Below are 19,224 nucleotides of genomic sequence, written 5' to 3' on the forward strand. Positions count from 1 at the left end.
AACCAACACATTAGTAAAGCTTTTTCTCTCTTAAATAAATCATTCAACTTTTCTGAAACTGTAGCCATTTGTTTTCTGTACATGTACATCACATCTGTAATTTTCCATCTCATTCAGCTAATTCCTTCATGGTACATTGTCTTTTTATCTTAGAGTGTAGTTTAAAATACAGCTAACATGACAAGTGGAAAATAGGATGAGGATTAAACCTAAGTGAGGTGTCATCTGAAAAGTGAGGTCCCAGATGGAACCACAAGCTAAGGACAGTTGCTGCCAGACACACTCATGAAGAGAGACAGCAAAGACACTTCCTCATGAGTTTCAGAATGCCACTGCTGCCAGAAGTCTACTTACATCAGAGCACAGCGCTGCTTGCCCCATTCTGTTAGCACTGATATCAGTATCATTGTAACTGGGATTCAGGAGTAATCTAGTATTGTTAGTCAGAAGCGAGTACCAAATTTTATAGTTAAATGAATGTGATACCTCACTGTCATTTAGTACCAATCAAAGTAATTGACAGTTATTATTCTGTTATGCAACAGAACTAAATATATATTGTCATTTCCATGGGCATGGATTGCATCCAGATTAAGCATACTGTATTAAGAGTTTTACTAAATTGAACTAATATACGATATGTGTGTTGTAGTATCTGCTCAACCTCTGAACTGCCATCTGGGCCTGCTACGACATATATGAAGTAACTATAGCCTACTGAAAGTATAGTAAGAGAGTTTGTTCTTATTATCTTCCTGAATGACATCCGGAAGGTACAGCCTAATCCAGTAGGAGAAAAAATGAAGTTCAGTGAGTCTTATTCTACAGTGAGATAGTATTAGCCCTTGTGCTAAAGAAAATGATCAAAGCAGAGTTTCTTGTGAAATCACTGCTTATGTAAGGAACATCACAGAAATTATTTAGCTGCGAGAAAGGAGTAGTTAAATAATATCCCTCGCAGTAGTTGTGTGAAGCTTGCCTCTGATTTAAAGGCAACTTAAGTTCAGCAGACAGGGATTAGATATTTAGTTATGGCTTTATCTCATAGCATAGTAGCCACTGATTCAAGGGACAATGCCTGCAGCTATCAGGAATTTACACATACACACAATTAGAGTTAGTTTCTCACAGGACTTGGAGCAACTGTAATTGCAGGTGCGTTAATAACACACTTGCAGTGTTTGTAAGCCAGCAAGATAACAGCCTGTAGCATAAGGCCAGAATTCCACTACAGTAGTCTGGAGACATGGTACTGAACTCATATTGATGTCTTGGTTACCAAATGCAACTGAAATGAGCAATGTAAGGCATCTGGAACACTATCCAGTTCCAAACCAAAAACTCTTAGATTCATAATTCATGGGAAAGCATAGAAGTATGACTATGGGCATCCAGGACCACTTTTATGCAAATGAACTTAATGTAAATCGGTTGCCATAGTCAACTGTTTTGTTTTGTTTTGGGGCGCAAAAACAACTAGGGGCATACGGTCCACGTGAGAACTGTAGAACATGAAGACAAAGAGAGAAGTTAAAAACGACTACACATTACTCCAAATCGACAGAAGAGAAGCCTCCTAGAAACAGGGATGTGGAGAGATGTCTATAAAATATGCCATAGAGAAATGGAGGTCCTGAACTAAAAACTAAATGTCCTTTGCCATATTGCTATAACGGATAAAAAGTAAAACCAGGTCGACAGTCTGCATGTCGTTTGCTAAAACGGCTGGTAAGTCCAATGGCAAACACAAAATGGCATTTCATCAGGAAATAGCGGACCGTCGTGGGTTGAACACAATGAGCACAAAGTGGTGGGGGAGCACCATTTAACAAATGGTGATGGCTAAAAAGACAGTGCGCAATATGCAACCTAGCTAAAATCGTCTCCTCACAGGGAGAGGGCCGAGAGAAGGTTGCCCAAGCCACTAGAAGGTGCTGAATAACCCGGAGCTTCTTCCAATCAAAGGAGGACCAGTGGTGATGCCAAAGTGACACCAACTGCCGGCAGATGGCAACACAGAGATCATCGGAGGAAATGTAAAAACTAGAGGGTCAAGGTACAAGATCTGTAGCCTTGGCAGTAATGTCAGCGGCCTCGTTTGCTGTAAGACTGACGTGACCAGGAACCCACATAAACACCACAGTGGCTCCATCAAGAGTGAGCAAGTGACAGCTTTGCTGGACCCATTGCATAAAGGGATGGACAGTTACAGCATACAGAGGATTTGAAAGGCACTGAGAGTCAGAGTACTTGACACAATTGAAAAGCCTGTATCCCCAGATGTACTGTGTGGTCTGATACAGTGCGAAGAGCTCAACTGTAAATAATGAGCACCATACCGAAAACCAATGGCAAAAAATGTCAGTGCCAATGACGAAGGCACACCCAACACCACTGTCAATCTAAGAGCCATCAGTGTTAACAAAGGTACTATCGCAAAGTTCCATGCAAAAGGTCATGAAACTGAAGGTGACAGGGTGAGGCTGGATCAACGTACTTAGGAAGTGAATGAACGCCAAGGCCAACACAGACCACCAAACGAAGCCAATGTTCACACCCAATGGAAAAGTGGCAGACAGTGTGAAGTTAAGCTGCCAGAGAAAGAGCTGAAAGCAAACTCCAGGGAGGGACATGCACCATACTGGTGAACAAAGGAAACGTAGGAGGAGGCGGCATAGGATGGGTGGCCATGCATAGCAGAAAATGGCATGCATATCTGCTGAGGAGAAAATTATGATTGTAGGACTGCATAAAGACTCTCTGCATGACTAGTGTAAAAGGCACCAGTGGCCAAATGGATCCCACGATGGTAGATAGTACTGAGACAGCAGAAGAGGGATGGAAGTGCTAATGCATAAACAGAACACCCATAGTCTATTTTTGAACGGACAAGGGACCAGTACAAGTGGAGGAGGGTGGTTCGATCAGCTTCTCAAGAACTACCACTGCGGACATGTAGAAAATTAAGGGACGGCAACAGCAGGCTGCCAGGTAGCACACCTAGGAAGACCAAGAAAGTTTCCTATCAAGCATGAGTCCCAGGAATTTCATAGTTTCAATGAACAGAAGGGCAACAGGCACAAGATGTAAAAATAGTGGAAGAAACCAACTGCACCACCAGAAATTCATACAAACGGTTTTGTCAGTGGAAAAATTAAAGCCACTGTCGATGCTCAGTCAGTAAAGATGATCGAGACATCACTGAAGGTGCCGCTCAATGAGGCAGGTCTGTGGACAACTGCAATAGATGCAAAATTGTCGACAAAAAGGGTGCTGAGGAAGCCCAGTGGGAGACAGGCCATTATAGGTTTAATGGAGATAGCAGCCAAAGCAAGACAAGGCCAAGGCGAAGGTCACAAGATGATGGACTACAACATCACATAAGATGCAAAATTGTCGACAAAAAGGGTGCTGAGGAAGCCCAGTGGGAGACAGGCCATTATAGGTTTAATGGAGATAGCAGCCAAAGCAAGACAAGGCCAAGGCGAAGGTCACAAGATGATGGACTACAACATCACATAAGATCTCATCGGATTAGGGAAGGATTGGGAAGGAAGTTGGCCGTGCCCTTTCAGAGGAACCATCCCGGCATTTGCCTGGAGTGATTTAGGGAAATCACGGAAAACCTAAATCAGGATGGCCGGACGCGGGATTGAACCGTCGTCCTCCCGAATGCGAGTCCAGTGTCTAACGAAACTGGCAAGACTTGATAATAATAACCAGGAGGTTGGCATTATTATATAAGCTCACACATGCTGTTGCCTTCAACGAGTCTGTCAGAAATCTTGCCTGTCAAGAAAATTATATGCATTGAATAAGACCTCATCTGTTAGGAAAAAATAATGTTGTTGTCAAATGCCTAGCACTCCTGTCCCATCCCCATTTTCAAACAACTGGGAAAAGTTGGAACAGTTTATGATGTCAAATGATGACATCACAAAATGTCTGCCAAGATGGCAGACTATGAAGTCACATAGAGGTTGGTGCTGCAACTGCTTATCAATCAAGTCAGCAGGAGGAGGAGGAGGAGGAGGAGGAGGAGGAGGAGATCAGTGTCTAATGTCCTTCCAACAACGAGGTCATTAGAGATAGAGCACCTGCTCAAATTAGGGAAGGATGAAGAAGAAAAGCAGCTATGCCCTTTTTAAGGAACCATCCCAGCATTTGCCTTAAGCAATTTAGAGAAAGTCTGGAAAACCTAGATCAGGATGTGTAGATGCATGTTTGAGCTGTTGTCCTCCCAGATGCAAACCACTGCACCACCCAACTCTGTATCAACAAAGCCACTTGTGTACTGTTCACTGTAGTGAAAGGACCATGAAGCCTCATCATCAGAAGAGATCAGCCATGGAGGAAATAAGAAGAATACTGCTGTATTATTATTAACCCATCCATTATTATTTTATGTGTTGTCTCACATACTCATGATCTTTTCTTATTTTCAACAGCTCAATAGCAACCTCCTGATGTGTCACTAGCTACCATGTTGGAACAGGACATGCAACACATGCACCGTTACTTATTGTGTCACAGCATTACACAGATAGGCTATGGGTTTATCTGATCAAAATACACCTGGCTATGAGTTTCCAGCATCTAACAGCCCCAGGCAGGATAAGAAGAGAGAATTTGCATGTAAGTACTAAGTCACACTTCATAATAGTTGTTACTATCTTACATTTATTGTCGTAAAGTAGTCTTTACATTTGCTCTCTCATTTTCTGTGTGCTTTCTCAAATACTTATGATGTTCAATTCAACAGCCCAACACCCCATTGAGGTATTAGAGCAGGGCACACATCTGTTTGAACAAGTGGAAATTGACGTACTGGAACTGGATCCCCTGAAGTGATTCATATATAGACTGTATGATGTTAAAACATCTACTTGTTGAGCCACAGCAGTGCAGATATGCCTGATTAACACACTCACCCCTTCCTAAAGTGACAGTTATGTGGTTTGTTTACTACTGTTTACCAGAACACATAATTTGACCATCAGTGGATCTATGTGTGGGAATAAAGGCAATAAAAGCAGACAGTGAATACCAAGTAGTAATAAAACTTGAGAATACTGAACACTGTGCTACAGTGCAGTTTGTACAGAGTGAGTGAGATGAGCTACATTGTGCAACACTGTACATCAACACTCAGATGACAACAGAGTATGAACTATCTCAATGTCCTCTTCCAGATATAGTTCTACTTCGTATTAAGGTCACCATTGCAGAGATGTATGGGAATGCAACACTCAAGGTAAGATCTGGGGACTCATCCATTTACCTGCATCATTCATTGTGTGAACTACAGAGTGCATTATCAATTGTGTTAGAAAGACCGAGTCCATGGCAATCATATGTTAGAACTATATTCAATAATGATACCTGTTATAGGCAGGAGCACAGTGTACATGTGAATGCCTCAGAGCAATGTACAAATTCATTTACCCACAGTACCTAAACCTGCACTTGTTACACTCATAAGTATTAAATCCATACATGTTGAATTTACAAATTCCATACCAAAGTATATTGTTGCTCCTATTGGTTCACCATGCAGGCAGAATTTATGATGAACAAAAAACAGTTACTGAGAAAATATTGTATCAGTGAAAAATGGCTTACTGCACCTCACATATGATGTAAAATAGTATACCACCAAAAAATTGCTTTTATTTCCCAATCAAATTAAGGATAAATATATGCAAAGTAACAAAAGAAATAGAACTGTACATGTAGTCTTCTAGCAGTGCCTTAATGGGTGATTCCAGATGGAGTATTGGCAGCTGTGGAAGGACTCTAGATAAATACTAAAGTAGTCATCCCTAATCTGGACCTCTATTATGAAATAAATATAAAAATGATCATAAGGCATTCTCGGCTTGGAGATCCCATTTGGGTTCAGCCATCAAGTGCAAGTCTTATTTCAGTTGGCACTTCATTGGGCAACTTGTGACTGATGATGAGGATGAAATGATGATGAGGACAACAACACCCAGTCCACGAGTGGAGGAAGTCTCCAACCTGGCCAGGAATCGAACCCCAGCCCAGTGCATGGAAGGCAAGCAGGTTCCACCCAGATAAGCAGGCATATGATTATGTAATTAACACCAATCAAACTGGCTTCCAGTGCCAATCAACATACAACAGATCGCGTTCAGAACAAGATTAGTCATTCCTTCACCATAATGGCACCAGGAAAGATATTTCCTGATGTTTTCTTATGTATGCATGAACCATCCGAGAAGTGTGATAAGATTGCTCAAACCAGAGTTCACTCACAAATTAGAAAATGTCGTGACCTGCATTGCAATCGATTAACAGTGCAACACAAACGGCTACATGATCAATGCTAATATAGCAATGGATGGATGATGGGCAGACAAACTCCACATATGTATCCAATAACTGAATGGAAAGTTTGGACCCATTGTATCAAGGGAAATAGGAAAACAAAAAACAACGGCCTCCAAATATCTTTGTAGATGCAAGTGCAAGGACAAAGATGAAAGAACATTTGCAGACATTTTTTCTGCGTTTCGAATCCACATTTCTAGCCAATGTCACTAGTACTTTGTGACTCCTAGTCTGGTCATAAGGATGAGGAAGTAGTACTGGAAGCCTCTGAAGCACAAGATGTAGCTTTTTCTTTCTTTTTTTTTTAAAAAAAGAAAAAAAAGAAAAGAAAGAAAGAGGTATCCACCTAAAACTACAAAATATGCTCAACATCTGGACATGTATTTCTTCAGGCAGTATAGAATATATGCTAAGGGAATAACAGACTTTCCTAAACTACATTTTGGGAACATGCATCCAGAATTAAACAACAGATTCTGTATCATGAACCTGCATTCTGTCATTTACAGTCAATTATCTGCTGAACTATAGAGAGCAATCCTTTGTTACGTGTAGCAGACGCTGGATACGATATTGGTGAAAAACTACAAAACTGTCAGTCACATGATGTTCAGCACTAACATTAGAGATTCATACTGCTTTGAGGTTTGCATTGAAAGTCCTCAATCGCATTTATAGTTAAGATATCTGCATTACATTTGACATCTATAATAACATCTGCAGAAAAACGGCTTGCACATTGGGAGGTATGTAATGATTGTGAAGGTATTTAACAGAAATTCTACATCTGACAAGATCATGGCATGATGTACATTTAATATGGCTGTAGTGTCCTGCAGACAATCATATCACATTGACCATACTTGCAATCTTGTGAATTACAGAATATATAATAAGCACCAGATTTCTATGAGTCCTATGTATGTTGTAAAGGGACCAGACCTAAGTACCTGGAGAGTGGTTTTTCATGTGAAGAACCCTGCTTTTCTGCTAAAACCGATGCTGAAGTTCTAGACCTATCACCATTATCTGTAACATTAATTATGTTTTGACAGGACAAGTGTAGTGCACACCACATGGGTTAACATTCATGATTAGAATTCTTACCAGTATACCTTTTTTCCACCATCCAGAATATCACTCAGCTGTAAATGTGATGAAAAATAATTAAGAAAATATTTTCACCTTAGTAATTTCATTAATAAATTAATCATTATGGTGTGATTTCTTTAGATGTATATCCTGTTTGTGTTGCATAGTTAAAGTTCAAAATGTTTGCACAGTTCTCAATGATGGAACATTATGACAAAAGTATCTGAACCAAATATACGCTCCACGAAAAAAAAAAAAAAAACACAAAGGAAAGACTTGAGTAGTGCAGAAATCTGTAGATGTGATGTACATGTACGAAGAAACAAATGATTAAAATTTCATAAAAATTGGATGGATAAATTATTTAAGAGGAGTAGCTCCACAAATAGACGATGCTGCTAATGCTTTGGTCCAGCTCTGCCCCTTAGGCAACCTGTTATTTGGCTTGGCACTGATTGGTAGACTTGTTGGATGTCCTCGAGGCATATTGTGCCAAATTCTGTCCAATTGTCACGTAAGACTATCAAAATCCCAAGCTGATTGGAGGACCATGCCCACAATGCTCCAAATGTTCCCAATTGGGGAGAGATGTAGTGACGTTGCTGACCAAGATAGGGTTTGGCAAGCATGAAGACAAGCAGTAGAAACTCTCATCTTGTGCAGATGGGCTTTGTCTTGCTGAAATGTAAGGCCACGATGGCTTGCCATAAAGGGCAATAACATGGTGCACAGAATATTGTCCAGTGTTGTTGTGATTGCATAGATGACAACCGAGGGGGTCCTGCTATGAAAAGAAGTGGGACTCATCATTGCAGATAATTCTATTCCAGTCAATGATATTACAGGCCAGAGAGATGTCAGTAAATGTTCCGAACAATGGTGGTATGCCATACATGCTGCTGCCTGACAACCTGGGGTAATGGTCTGGAGTATTATTGTTTTCACTGCAGGGCCCCCCTGGGGTGTCATCTGCACCAATCATATTGAACAGTGGTACATCAACAATATTCTACTCCCTTGCCCTTTTTTATCAATCTTTTTTATGTAGTAGCTTCCTAATACACTGACTTATGCAACTGATTTTCAATGATCATGTCACAAGTTATTGAGCTAGGTGGAACTTTCTTATTTATTGCTCTTTTTTGTTATATGGCTTCCTATGATGCTAATTTGAACATATCCAATCAGTTTTTGACGATCATGTGATTGGTAGTGAAGCCAATACATTTCCTAAATTCCCACAGGATAATGGACAGATTTTTTTCTACTTGTACAAAGCATGTGGTGTCATCATAACACAATTGCCTTAAAAAGAGGGGGGTCACAAACTATGTGACATAATTGTTCACCATCTTTTCCCTGCTGCCATCTGGTGTGACATCATAGTCCATTGCCTTCTTTTTTCTGCCAATACTTTGTCACCCTGAGCTTGACAGTTCATTTGCATAAAAGCAGTCCAGGATATCCATAGCTTCATTACTTTGCATGACTTGTGCATAAACATGTGTTGTCACATACTTCTGGAAAACTATGGAGGAATTGTCGAATCAATGCCATGCAGTACTGCTGCTGCACTGGGTTCCAAAGTGGAAGCAGCATGCTTTTAAGCAGGGAGTCATAATGTTTTGAGTCATCAGCCTATGTTTCTTGTACAGGGCTGCATGAGAATTTTTTTAGTTAGTGGGTTTAAAAATAACATATTTATCTTAACCATTCTCTACACCACTATGTAATATGCAATATGGGCCTATATTTGCCATTTGCTACTGTGTCATGGGACACCTGATATCACGCCTCCCCTTCTCTGTTTCATACCCACAGAAACGTACACATCTACTTATTGAATTTTTTGACAACATTTTTGAAAGGTTTTGCTGCAGAAATGTAGACATATAGCCATATCACTGCCTGGTGCTCATATTGGCATCTTGCTCCCTCTGAAAGTGTGACTGTAACTGTCACAAATAGCAGTCAAAGTTAAAGAGTAGCATGTATTCTAAGACTTTTGGGCTTGCAGCCCTTTGTCATTCACTACACTCCACAATATTTCGACTGGGCATGTGCCAGTCATTCACCATTCTGCAATTTATTAGCATGCTGGGTCTCTGTATTCCATGCATGCTTTAAAATCATACCCACAGGGTGACCACACTATATGGCAGGCACTGTTGTCACTTGTGGAATTGTGGAGCTCTGCTTCCTTCTGGGTTGCTGCTCACTGTTGGCATTGGTGAACTCTTTCATCTTCATTTAGAGCAAATGACGGAAATGATGTGGTTCCACAGGTTATCTCACTGATACCTGTTGTCACAGTTAATTTTCTGCCATGTGGATTTCCACAGATTCTTTAATAATGGAGTCCAAACAAATGTTTCTCTAGCTAAATGTTCATCACATACCATTTAATTCTCTGTGGGGATACAATGTTGACCAATAGCAGACTTAATTGACAGCGAAAGCTTAGTGCAGTGTTGATATCCAGTGCAGCATTTTTCCCTGGTGTGCATGGCCTGGCATATGTAAGCCCTATCACACAGCCAAGGTATTTTGAGAATTGCAGCCTTTCACAAGAACAAATCTTCTTTCACTGATCACTGAACGTCTGCAATCTTCGATGGTAGGTGAAAAACCATATGAACCTGAACTTTCTGGAGAATGCTGGGAACATTGATGGAGATATGGCCAACACATACAAAAATCCTGAGGATTTTGCTGGCTTGCACTTCTCTTTACCTAGTTTCTAGTTTTTGGCTTTAAATGACAGTGCTTGTGCTTCATGAGCAACAAAGATATTTCCAAATGCTCACTGTGACACTGAAGAGTATAATATTGAGCTGTATAATATATGGGCTCTGTGTAGTCTATACGGGTAAATAATAACATAAATATTGCTAACTTTTAATCATGTGTGACACATTGTGGAGGTTACCTAACATGTGCACTTGGGCAGTTTTCAGAAGATGTGAGCATGTATGGATCTGATGCTTTTATATGAATATCAATGCAAGCAAAAGCATACTCTACAATGTAAATGACATGATAATGATCAAGAAGTGTCAGAAATTTCATCTCTTATCATGTTGCAGAGACTACAGTCATGTGCAATGCAAGAATCGCTCTCAGCATTATGAACAGGAACTGAGCACCTTACACGTATCAGCAACTGTACTAAACAGAAAAAAATACATATTACAAAGCTGTATACATCAGGCAAGATGATTTTAAATATGGATTGCCATTAGAAATTAGCAACACTTTCAAATCAGTACAGACTGAGAAATGCAGCCCACATTTGTGTGTGAATTTTCTGCTCTCAATATATGAATAATTTTACTAGAGATCCATAAAACTTGATGAAATCAGCAAGAATCAAACCCTGTTTGCTGCTAATATTTTGGCTACAAGCCATTCGGCCACTTTCAGAGTTAGCCAGAAAGACTGATGGCAAAGCAATTTTGTCCACCTGATATACTGATTGTGTGAGCCAAGTGTGTATTACTATACGACAAATCATTGCGGAAAAAATACAAGGATGGCAAAGATACAATGCAATGTGATCCTACTGTGAAAGATGTTTCACAATTCTGGTCAACAGTTGTTGCCTATAAGAGAGAACTACTGCCAGTGCCAGATTCAATATTTTGTGGAGGTTGAAACCACCACCACCATTAATTAAAACATGCATCAAATATATTTCAGTACCCTCCCTGAACATTGAATCTCAGAAGGGTGAAACAGATGTTGAAATCTGAATGTTCTTGCAGTCAACTGCTCGACTTGCTTTTATATTATGTCTTGCGACAGCAGGTTTATCATGCCAAACCAGGAGGATATAAGGTCAATGTTCCATGTACCTTTCTTGAACTATATGTGAAGTATGTCCTTTATTTGCTAAATCACACTGACAGAGAATCTTATACACATCTGCTATCTGTAAATCAACTCACCCTTCACACAGTCAAGGAGTGTAGCAATCTTTGGTGCTGACAGAAAAATAGCCTGAAACATGTTTCATGAAGGTAGGACCTATTTTAGAACAAAGATTCCTCATGATCCTTTCGTCTTCAGCCACTTGAGATGGTACACACTCCTTTAGTTTTAATTGCAAAGCCTTGCAGATCTTCCATGGTGGATATCATTTATTTCCAAAAACTTTTTTGGGGTGTTCCATTTCTTCCTGTAGATGATACTGGTCCTCGTCAGCAATAATATGTGCACCATGAACAAGGTTATTGGGAACACAACTGTCTACACTGAATGGCAACAGCTGCCCCCTCGAAAGCAAATATATTTAGTTGTCAGCTTGCGGAAGACACCATGACCCATGGTGATGTCAGTTTTACATTGAACCAAGACGTCCATCAATGGGAGGCATCGATAATTTCCAAACTCATGGTAAATTTGATGAAGTTTCTCCTCACTGTGGGGCCCTCTACAAAAGTGTTATCCACACATCTTCAAAATATGACAGACTGAAAACTTCCAGGGTCCAAAGGCTTCTCTCAAAATCTCCATCGTGATATGCAATTTTACCGGAGGTTCATGTAAATAATTTCGAAGAGTTGATATTCTCCAGCACTACAGATACTAACTAATTACTGCAACACAATCTGCTGGTGGAAACGAGCTCATGGCTGAATGTGTCAAGGCATATCAAATGTGCAAACATTACAGGCACTTGTCACCAATGTTCAGTATTATGTGCATACATGTGTAACATTATTTTCTGCCACAATGCTTACAACATAAAGCTGTAAAACAACACATGCACAAAATGAAAAAGACGAGATATAAAAAAGTTGTACAATACCTTTCTGGTTCACTGCCACTACTTCTTGACTCCACTTCATGCTTGAGCTCCTGAAAAAGAGGATTAAGAGCATTTAATGTAAAATACATTAACTAATTTTAACCTGTTAGTATATATGGTTAATTGTTTTTGCATTTGTCAGTATCCTCAACCATATTTCCTCACAACAAATAATCTTTGTTTCCATTCTCCTTTATTTAATAGGTCTTTTTGTGTAACCTCACATGCCATCAACTTCCACACTAGGCAAGCATACCCGACCTCAAACCTCCCCACTTTCTCCTGTCTCCAATCTGTCTGTTGCACTATGTGCATCACTCCTTTCCATCACACATGATGCCTGTCTCCAAAGCAGCTATTCTTCCTACATGCAGGATTACAGTGGAAACAATTTGCGATGGCCATACACTGCAACTTGCCCATGTGAAAGTTGAGCCTTTAACAGCCCACTTGAGTAAATTCAGGTACGTATTTCAGGAACTCCGCTTTCATGTCATACTTCAGTTGGGGAAAGTGGCTGATGCCGGATGCACATTCTTTCCGGTTCTGCAAGTCTTGATGGCTATGTCTTTCTGAGACATGTTAGATATAACTGATGAGATGGTGGTGTGGTGGCGTGTGTAAATGCAAATTTATTCCCCAAGGTCGTTCTCACATCCAGCCATAAAAACAAACAACCTAAACACATGTTCATTGAAATTAAATCTCTCACCAGAAAGTATCTTCTCGTGTAATATACCTTCCCCCCCCCCCCCCCCCCCCCCCTTCCTCCTAAAGTTGGACAGCTCTAGAGCTTAGAATTCACTCTCAGGTCTGGAATCTTTGTGGTGAACACACAATTGTGGCCAGAGATATGAACACAAATATTCTAAACAACAGTCACTCCATATCAAAATTAACATGCAGAATTTCCTGCTCAAAGGGGAAATTCACACGGATCAGATCTCCACGGCTGTCTGGTTTGCTCATGATGTAAGATACACGAGTTACTTGTTATAACATCCAAAGAATGAATTGCAAGTGATGATTTTTAAAGATTTTAAGTGCTTGAATATTTTCAAGTTTACAGCTGAGACCCGACATTCCTTGGCAGGCAATGGCAAAAAATATGTTTTACATGAATTATGAAGTAGCTAACTTCACTGAGAGACTCAATAATTTCTACAATAAACACACTCCTATAAAAACTGTATGAGTCAGGGGAAAATCAGCAGCACAGCTTACTGATCAACTTGAAATCTTATGAGTATCAGAGATGCAGCACACAGGAAATATACATGGCACCTGACCTCTGATAATCATTACACATACAATCAATGATGGAAACAATTTAGGATGACTGCGAGAAAAGTAAAACTCAGGTGTGCCAAATCATTAGCTGAGGACTTTTACATACTCTTCATACAACAACAAAGTTAGGAAACTACTGCGAAAGCAAAGAGAGCTTCACTGCAAGTTTAAACGCAGTCAAAACCTCTCAGACAAACAGAAGCTAAACGATGTTAAAGTTAGCGTAAGGAGGGCTATGCGTGAAGTGTTCAGTGAATTCGAAAGTAAAATTCTATGTACCAACTTGACAAAAAATCCTAGGAAGTTCTGGTCTGACGTTAAATCAGTAAGTGACTCAAAAGAGCATATCCAGACACTCTGGGATGATGATGGCATTGAAACAGAGGATGATACGCATAAAGCTGAAATACGAAACACATTTTTCCAAAGCTGTTTCACAGAGGAAGACTGCACTGCAGTTCCTTCTCTAAATCCTCGCACAAACGAAAAAATGGCTGACATCGAAATAAGTGTCCAAGTGGAATCACTCAACAGAGGAAAGTCCACTGGACTTGACGGGATACCAATTCGATTCTACACAGAGTACGCGTAAGAACTTGCCCCCCTTCTAACAGCCGTGTACTGCAAGTCTCTAGAGGAACGGAAGGTTCCAAATGATTGGAAAAGAGCACAGGTAGTCCCAGTCTTCAAGAAGGGTCGTCGAGCAGATGCGCGAAACTATAGACCTATATCTCTGACGTCGATCTGTTGTATAACTTTAAAACATGTTTTTTTCTCGCGTATAATGTTGTTTCTGGAAACCCAGAATCTACTCTGTAGGAACCGACATGGATTCCGGAAACAGCGATTGTGTGAGACCCAACTCGCTTTATTTGTTCATGAGACCCAGAAAATATAGATACAGGCTCCCAGGTATATGATATTTTCCTTGACTTCCGGAAGGCGTTCGACACAGTTCCGCACTGTCGCCTGATAAACAAAGTAAGAGCCTACGGAATATCAGACCAGCTGTGAGTGCTGGATTGAAGAGTTTTTAGCAAACAGAACACAGCATATTGTTCTCAATGGAGAGACGTCTATAGACGTTAAAGTAACCTCTGGCGTGCCACAGGGGAGTGTTATGGGACCATTGCTTTTCACAATATGTATAAATGACCTAGTAGATAGTGTCGGAAGTTCCATGCAGCTTTTCGCAGATGATGCTGTAGTATACAGAGAAGTTGCAGCATTAGAAAATTGTAGCGAAATGCAGGAAGATCTGCAGCGGATAGGCACTTGGTGCAGGGAGTGGCAACTGACCCTTAACATAGACAAATGTAATGTATTGTGAATACATAGAAAGAAGGATCCTTTATTGTATGATTATATGATAGCGGAACAAACACTGGTAGCAGTTACTTCTGTAAAATATCTGGGAGTATGTATGTGGAACGATTTGAAGTGGAATGATCATATAAAATTAATTGTTGGTAAGGCGGGTACCAGGTTGAGATTCATTGGGAGAGTCCTTAGAAAATGTAGTCCATCAATGAGGGAGATGGCTTACAAGACACTTGTTCGACCTCTACTTGAGTGTTGCTCATCAGTGTGGGATCAGATCGGGTTGACGGAGGAGATAGAGAAGATCCAAAGAAGAGCGGCACGTTTCGCCACAGGGTTATTTGGTAAGCGTGATAGCGTTTCGGAGATGTTTAGCAAACTCAATGGCAGACTCTGCAAGAGAGGCGCTCTGCATCGTGTTGTAGCTTGCTGTCCAGGTTTCGAGAGGGTGTGTTTCTGGATGAGGTATCGAATATATTGCTTCCCCCTACTTATACCTCCCGAAGAGATCACAAATGTAAAATTAGAGATATTTGAGCAGGCACGGAGGCTTTCTGGCAGTCATTCTTCCCGCGAACCAAATGCGACTGGAACAGAAAAGGGAGGTAATGACAGTGGCATGTAAAGTGCCCTCCGCCACACACCGTTTGGTGGCTTGCGGAGTATAGATGTAGATGTAGATGTAGATGTAGATATTGCAGAAAAATGTATGAAGACTAGGGAAAGCAAAACTCAAATCCAGAGCTGACCCGCTAATTCCTATTGAGTATCTAAATGAATATTTCACCACACCAACATTTTCACTTCCTCAAGGTATAAGAGTACATACCATCCGTTCCCTTAACGAATCAGTGGTTGATAAATAAATAAAAAAAAATATTTCTGCAGCCAATAAGCTTTAATAAGGTTCAGAAGACAAATTCGTTCAGCAGCTGCAGGACACAATAACATTACAGTGCCAATGATCAATTTCCTTGTCAATCCACAACTCTGTTCTCTGACCTCCTACAGCTCCCAATAGCCTAGAAGCAGTGACTCATAAAACCACTCCCCAAAATGGAATATTTCAATGAACACACTGACTACAAGCCCATCTGTGTTCTACTAGCATTATCTAAGCCAATGAAATACATAATTCACAATCAGCTTACAAAGTGCTACACATCAAATAACCTTTATCCTGGAGAAAGTGCACCATGACAATTGCTCTTATAAAAGTGACTGACAAAGTGAAACCAGCTATGAACAAATGAGAGGAAATTATTATGTACTTTTATGTTTGCAGCAAAGCTTTCAATACTGCCAACTTTGATGCTCTACTTGCTTAATCAAAAGTCAAATTTTTCTACACATGCTGTACAATGGTTCCACTCACACTTATATTCTGCCAACACTGTGTAATAATCAAAGCGAAAACATCACAATGGGGGAATGTATTAGCAGAGGTCCCACAAGGACCAGTATTAGGCCCATTACTTTTTTCATTTTATGTTAATGATGGGACAGCAACTTGTGTTAACCAGTTTCATGCAGAAAACAGCCAAATTAGTAAGATTCAATTTTTTTTTCAAATTTAATTCATGAGTCTAATTTCAGGTTACTTGAACCCATTTTCAAATCATTCTGTGAGGCAGAAAGTTAAAATTAATATTTATTCATAAACTGTTATAAAAACTGAGTGTATATTACAGGATACAGAGCATATCATACCATGAGCTATTTACCAAATACAGAAAATGGTATATTATGTAACAGCATGCAATCTGTGTTAAGATTGTACATACATGTCTACCACAGTCATACTTTTCCATGAACACTGGCACAACAAACATAATACTGATGGTCTAGGTACTACACTGACACAAGGAAACCTCAGGTGGGGGGGCACCCTATCAGGATGCAGGGAATTTCTTTATTACAATTTCCAGTTACCAAGCACAAAAATTAATACTATGAAAGTACAGGCAACTACCACATTTCAGGTTTTTAAAATTGTCCAGAAACAGCAAGACATTTAAAGGCTTTTTCATATATTCTGTAAAATGTTTCCCGAAACAGTAGTACATTTAAAAGCAATGAACAGTAAACAACAACAGCAGCACATACTAACAGTCAATGCTACAGTGACACACAACATTGTTCATTGCAAACCATAAATAGTATGGAAAGAAACCAAATTAGTATGAAATTCAAAGTCATCACCACCATCTGCATTACATCATCGTAAACCACTTACTCACAAACAAACCTAACAGAATGGATTACTATGAAATTTTTTAACAAGACACTTCATTGGTGCAAACAGTGTTAAAATGCTAAGTTGTGTCTAACACTGTACCAAATGTGACAGCATATAAAAGTACATGGGTGGTTTCATCACAAATCACACAGGTCATGTCAACTTGTCATGAATCTCCAGGGAAAAAATATATATTAGACCCCCATATCATATGTGTTAAGAAATAAGGTACAGCCCTTTGAAAATGTATATTTTGCAAATAACTCTTAAAACAATGGAGAAAAAAATATAACTAATAAACCAAAAGTACTGGAGACATGGCAGATGTTTAGCATTAAGGCTCTCTCTTAGTGTGCTGAAATTTAGCTGACACCTGCTCACTTATTTGCTTCCTTTAACTTACAATTTAAGACGAAAATACAAAATTTAAGTTAATTTTTACAGTTTTTTTTCTAATTTGGAAAGACACAGAATGCTATCTTTTCTGTTGTATTACCAGATACAACTGATGTAATTATAAACAGTATCTTCTCTGCTCCAGCTACCTGTATTATATAAATATTTATTACTAAAAATGTAAAAACTGCATTTTTACAGTTCTTACAAATTATTTACTCAAAAATCCCCATCCAAAAACTTTTGAGAATCACACAAGATGATGTTTGGTTAATCTGTTACCAGTCAATGCAAACACAAATGGCAATATTTTTTTGTGCAAAGTGATAAAAATTTTTCAACATTCTGCATATTTTGTAGCACTGAATTTCTAGTGTAAAATATGCATGTTGGCAACAGTTTCCAGTGCTCTTCTGTTTGTAAAAAACAATTGAGAACTTGCTCATACCATTCTGCACTGAGTTTTCTCATTTGACATACCAAAAGCTTTGGATCAAGGCAACCAGACGGATGCACCGTTTCTTGATTTTCAAAAAGCACTTGACTCGGTACCACATCTACAGTTATTGTTGAAAGTAGAATCATATGGGGTATCAAGCGAAATTTGTGGCTGGATTGAGCACTTTTTGGTAGGGAGAACACAGCTTGTTATCTTGGATTGACAGTCGTCATCAGATGCAGAAGTAACTTCAGGTGTGCCCCAGGGAAGTTTGTTGGGTCCCCTACTGTTCATGTTGTATATTAATGACCTTGCAGATGATGTTGTTGTTGTTGCAGTCTTCAGTCCTGAGACTGGTTTGACGCAGCTCTCCATGCTACTCCATCCTGTGCAAGCTTCTTCATCTCCCAATACCTACTGCAACCTACATCCTTCTGAATCTGCTTAGTGTATTCATCTCTTGGTCTCCCCCTACGATTTTTACCCTCCACGCTGCCCTCCAATGCTAAATTTGTGATCCCTTGATGCCTCAGAACATGTCCTACCAACCGATCCCTTCTTCTGGTCAAGTTGTGCCACAAACTTCTCTTCTCCCCAATCCTATTCAATACTTCCTCATTAGCTCTGTGATCTACCCATCTAATCTTCAGCATTCTTCTGTAGCACCACATTTCGAAAGCTTCTATTCTCTTCTTGTCCAAACTATTTACCGTCCATGTTTCACTTCCATACATGGCTACACTCCATACAAATACTTTCAGAAACGACTTCCTGACACTTAAATCTATATTCAATGTTAACATATTTCTCTTCTTCAGAAACACTTTCCTTGCCATTGCCAGTCTACATTTTATATCTTCTCTACTTCGACCATCATCAGTTATTTTGCTCCCCAAATAGCAAAACTCCTTTACTACTTTAAGTGTCTCATTTCCTAATCTAATTCCCTCGGTATCACCCGATTTAATTCGACTACATTCCATTATCCTCGTTTTGCTTTTGTTGATGTTCATCTTATATCCTCCCTTCACGACACCGTCCATTCCATTCAACTGCTCTTCCAAGTCCTTTGCTGTCTCTGACAGAATTACAATGTCATCGGCAAACCTCAAAGTTTTTATTTCTTCTCCATGGATTTTAATACCTACTCCGAATTTTTCTTTTGTTTCCTTTACTGCTTGCTCAATATACAGATTGAATAACATCGGGGATAGGCTACAACACTATCTTACTCCCTTCCCAACCACTGCTTCCCTTTCATGCCCCTCGACTTTTAGAACTGCC

General features: G+C 39.7%; 1 protein-coding gene across 14 annotated transcripts in view; it reads right to left on the minus strand.

Moving 5' to 3' along the window:
* LOC126106474 (zinc finger protein 501-like) overlaps positions 1-19,224 on the minus strand; it is a 170,987-nt gene that overhangs the window by 39,655 nt on the left and 112,108 nt on the right. For all 14 annotated transcript variants that reach the window (XM_049912774.1, XM_049912767.1, XM_049912769.1 and 11 more), the window contains one exon: positions 12,257-12,306. In XM_049912774.1, the coding sequence (XP_049768731.1) occupies positions 12,257-12,306 (50 nt within the window). The remainder of the gene's footprint in view (positions 1-12,256; positions 12,307-19,224) is intronic.

The sequence above is a fragment of the Schistocerca cancellata genome, chromosome 10 (assembly GCF_023864275.1).
Source record: "Schistocerca cancellata isolate TAMUIC-IGC-003103 chromosome 10, iqSchCanc2.1, whole genome shotgun sequence".
Taxonomy (NCBI): domain Eukaryota; kingdom Metazoa; phylum Arthropoda; class Insecta; order Orthoptera; family Acrididae; genus Schistocerca; species Schistocerca cancellata.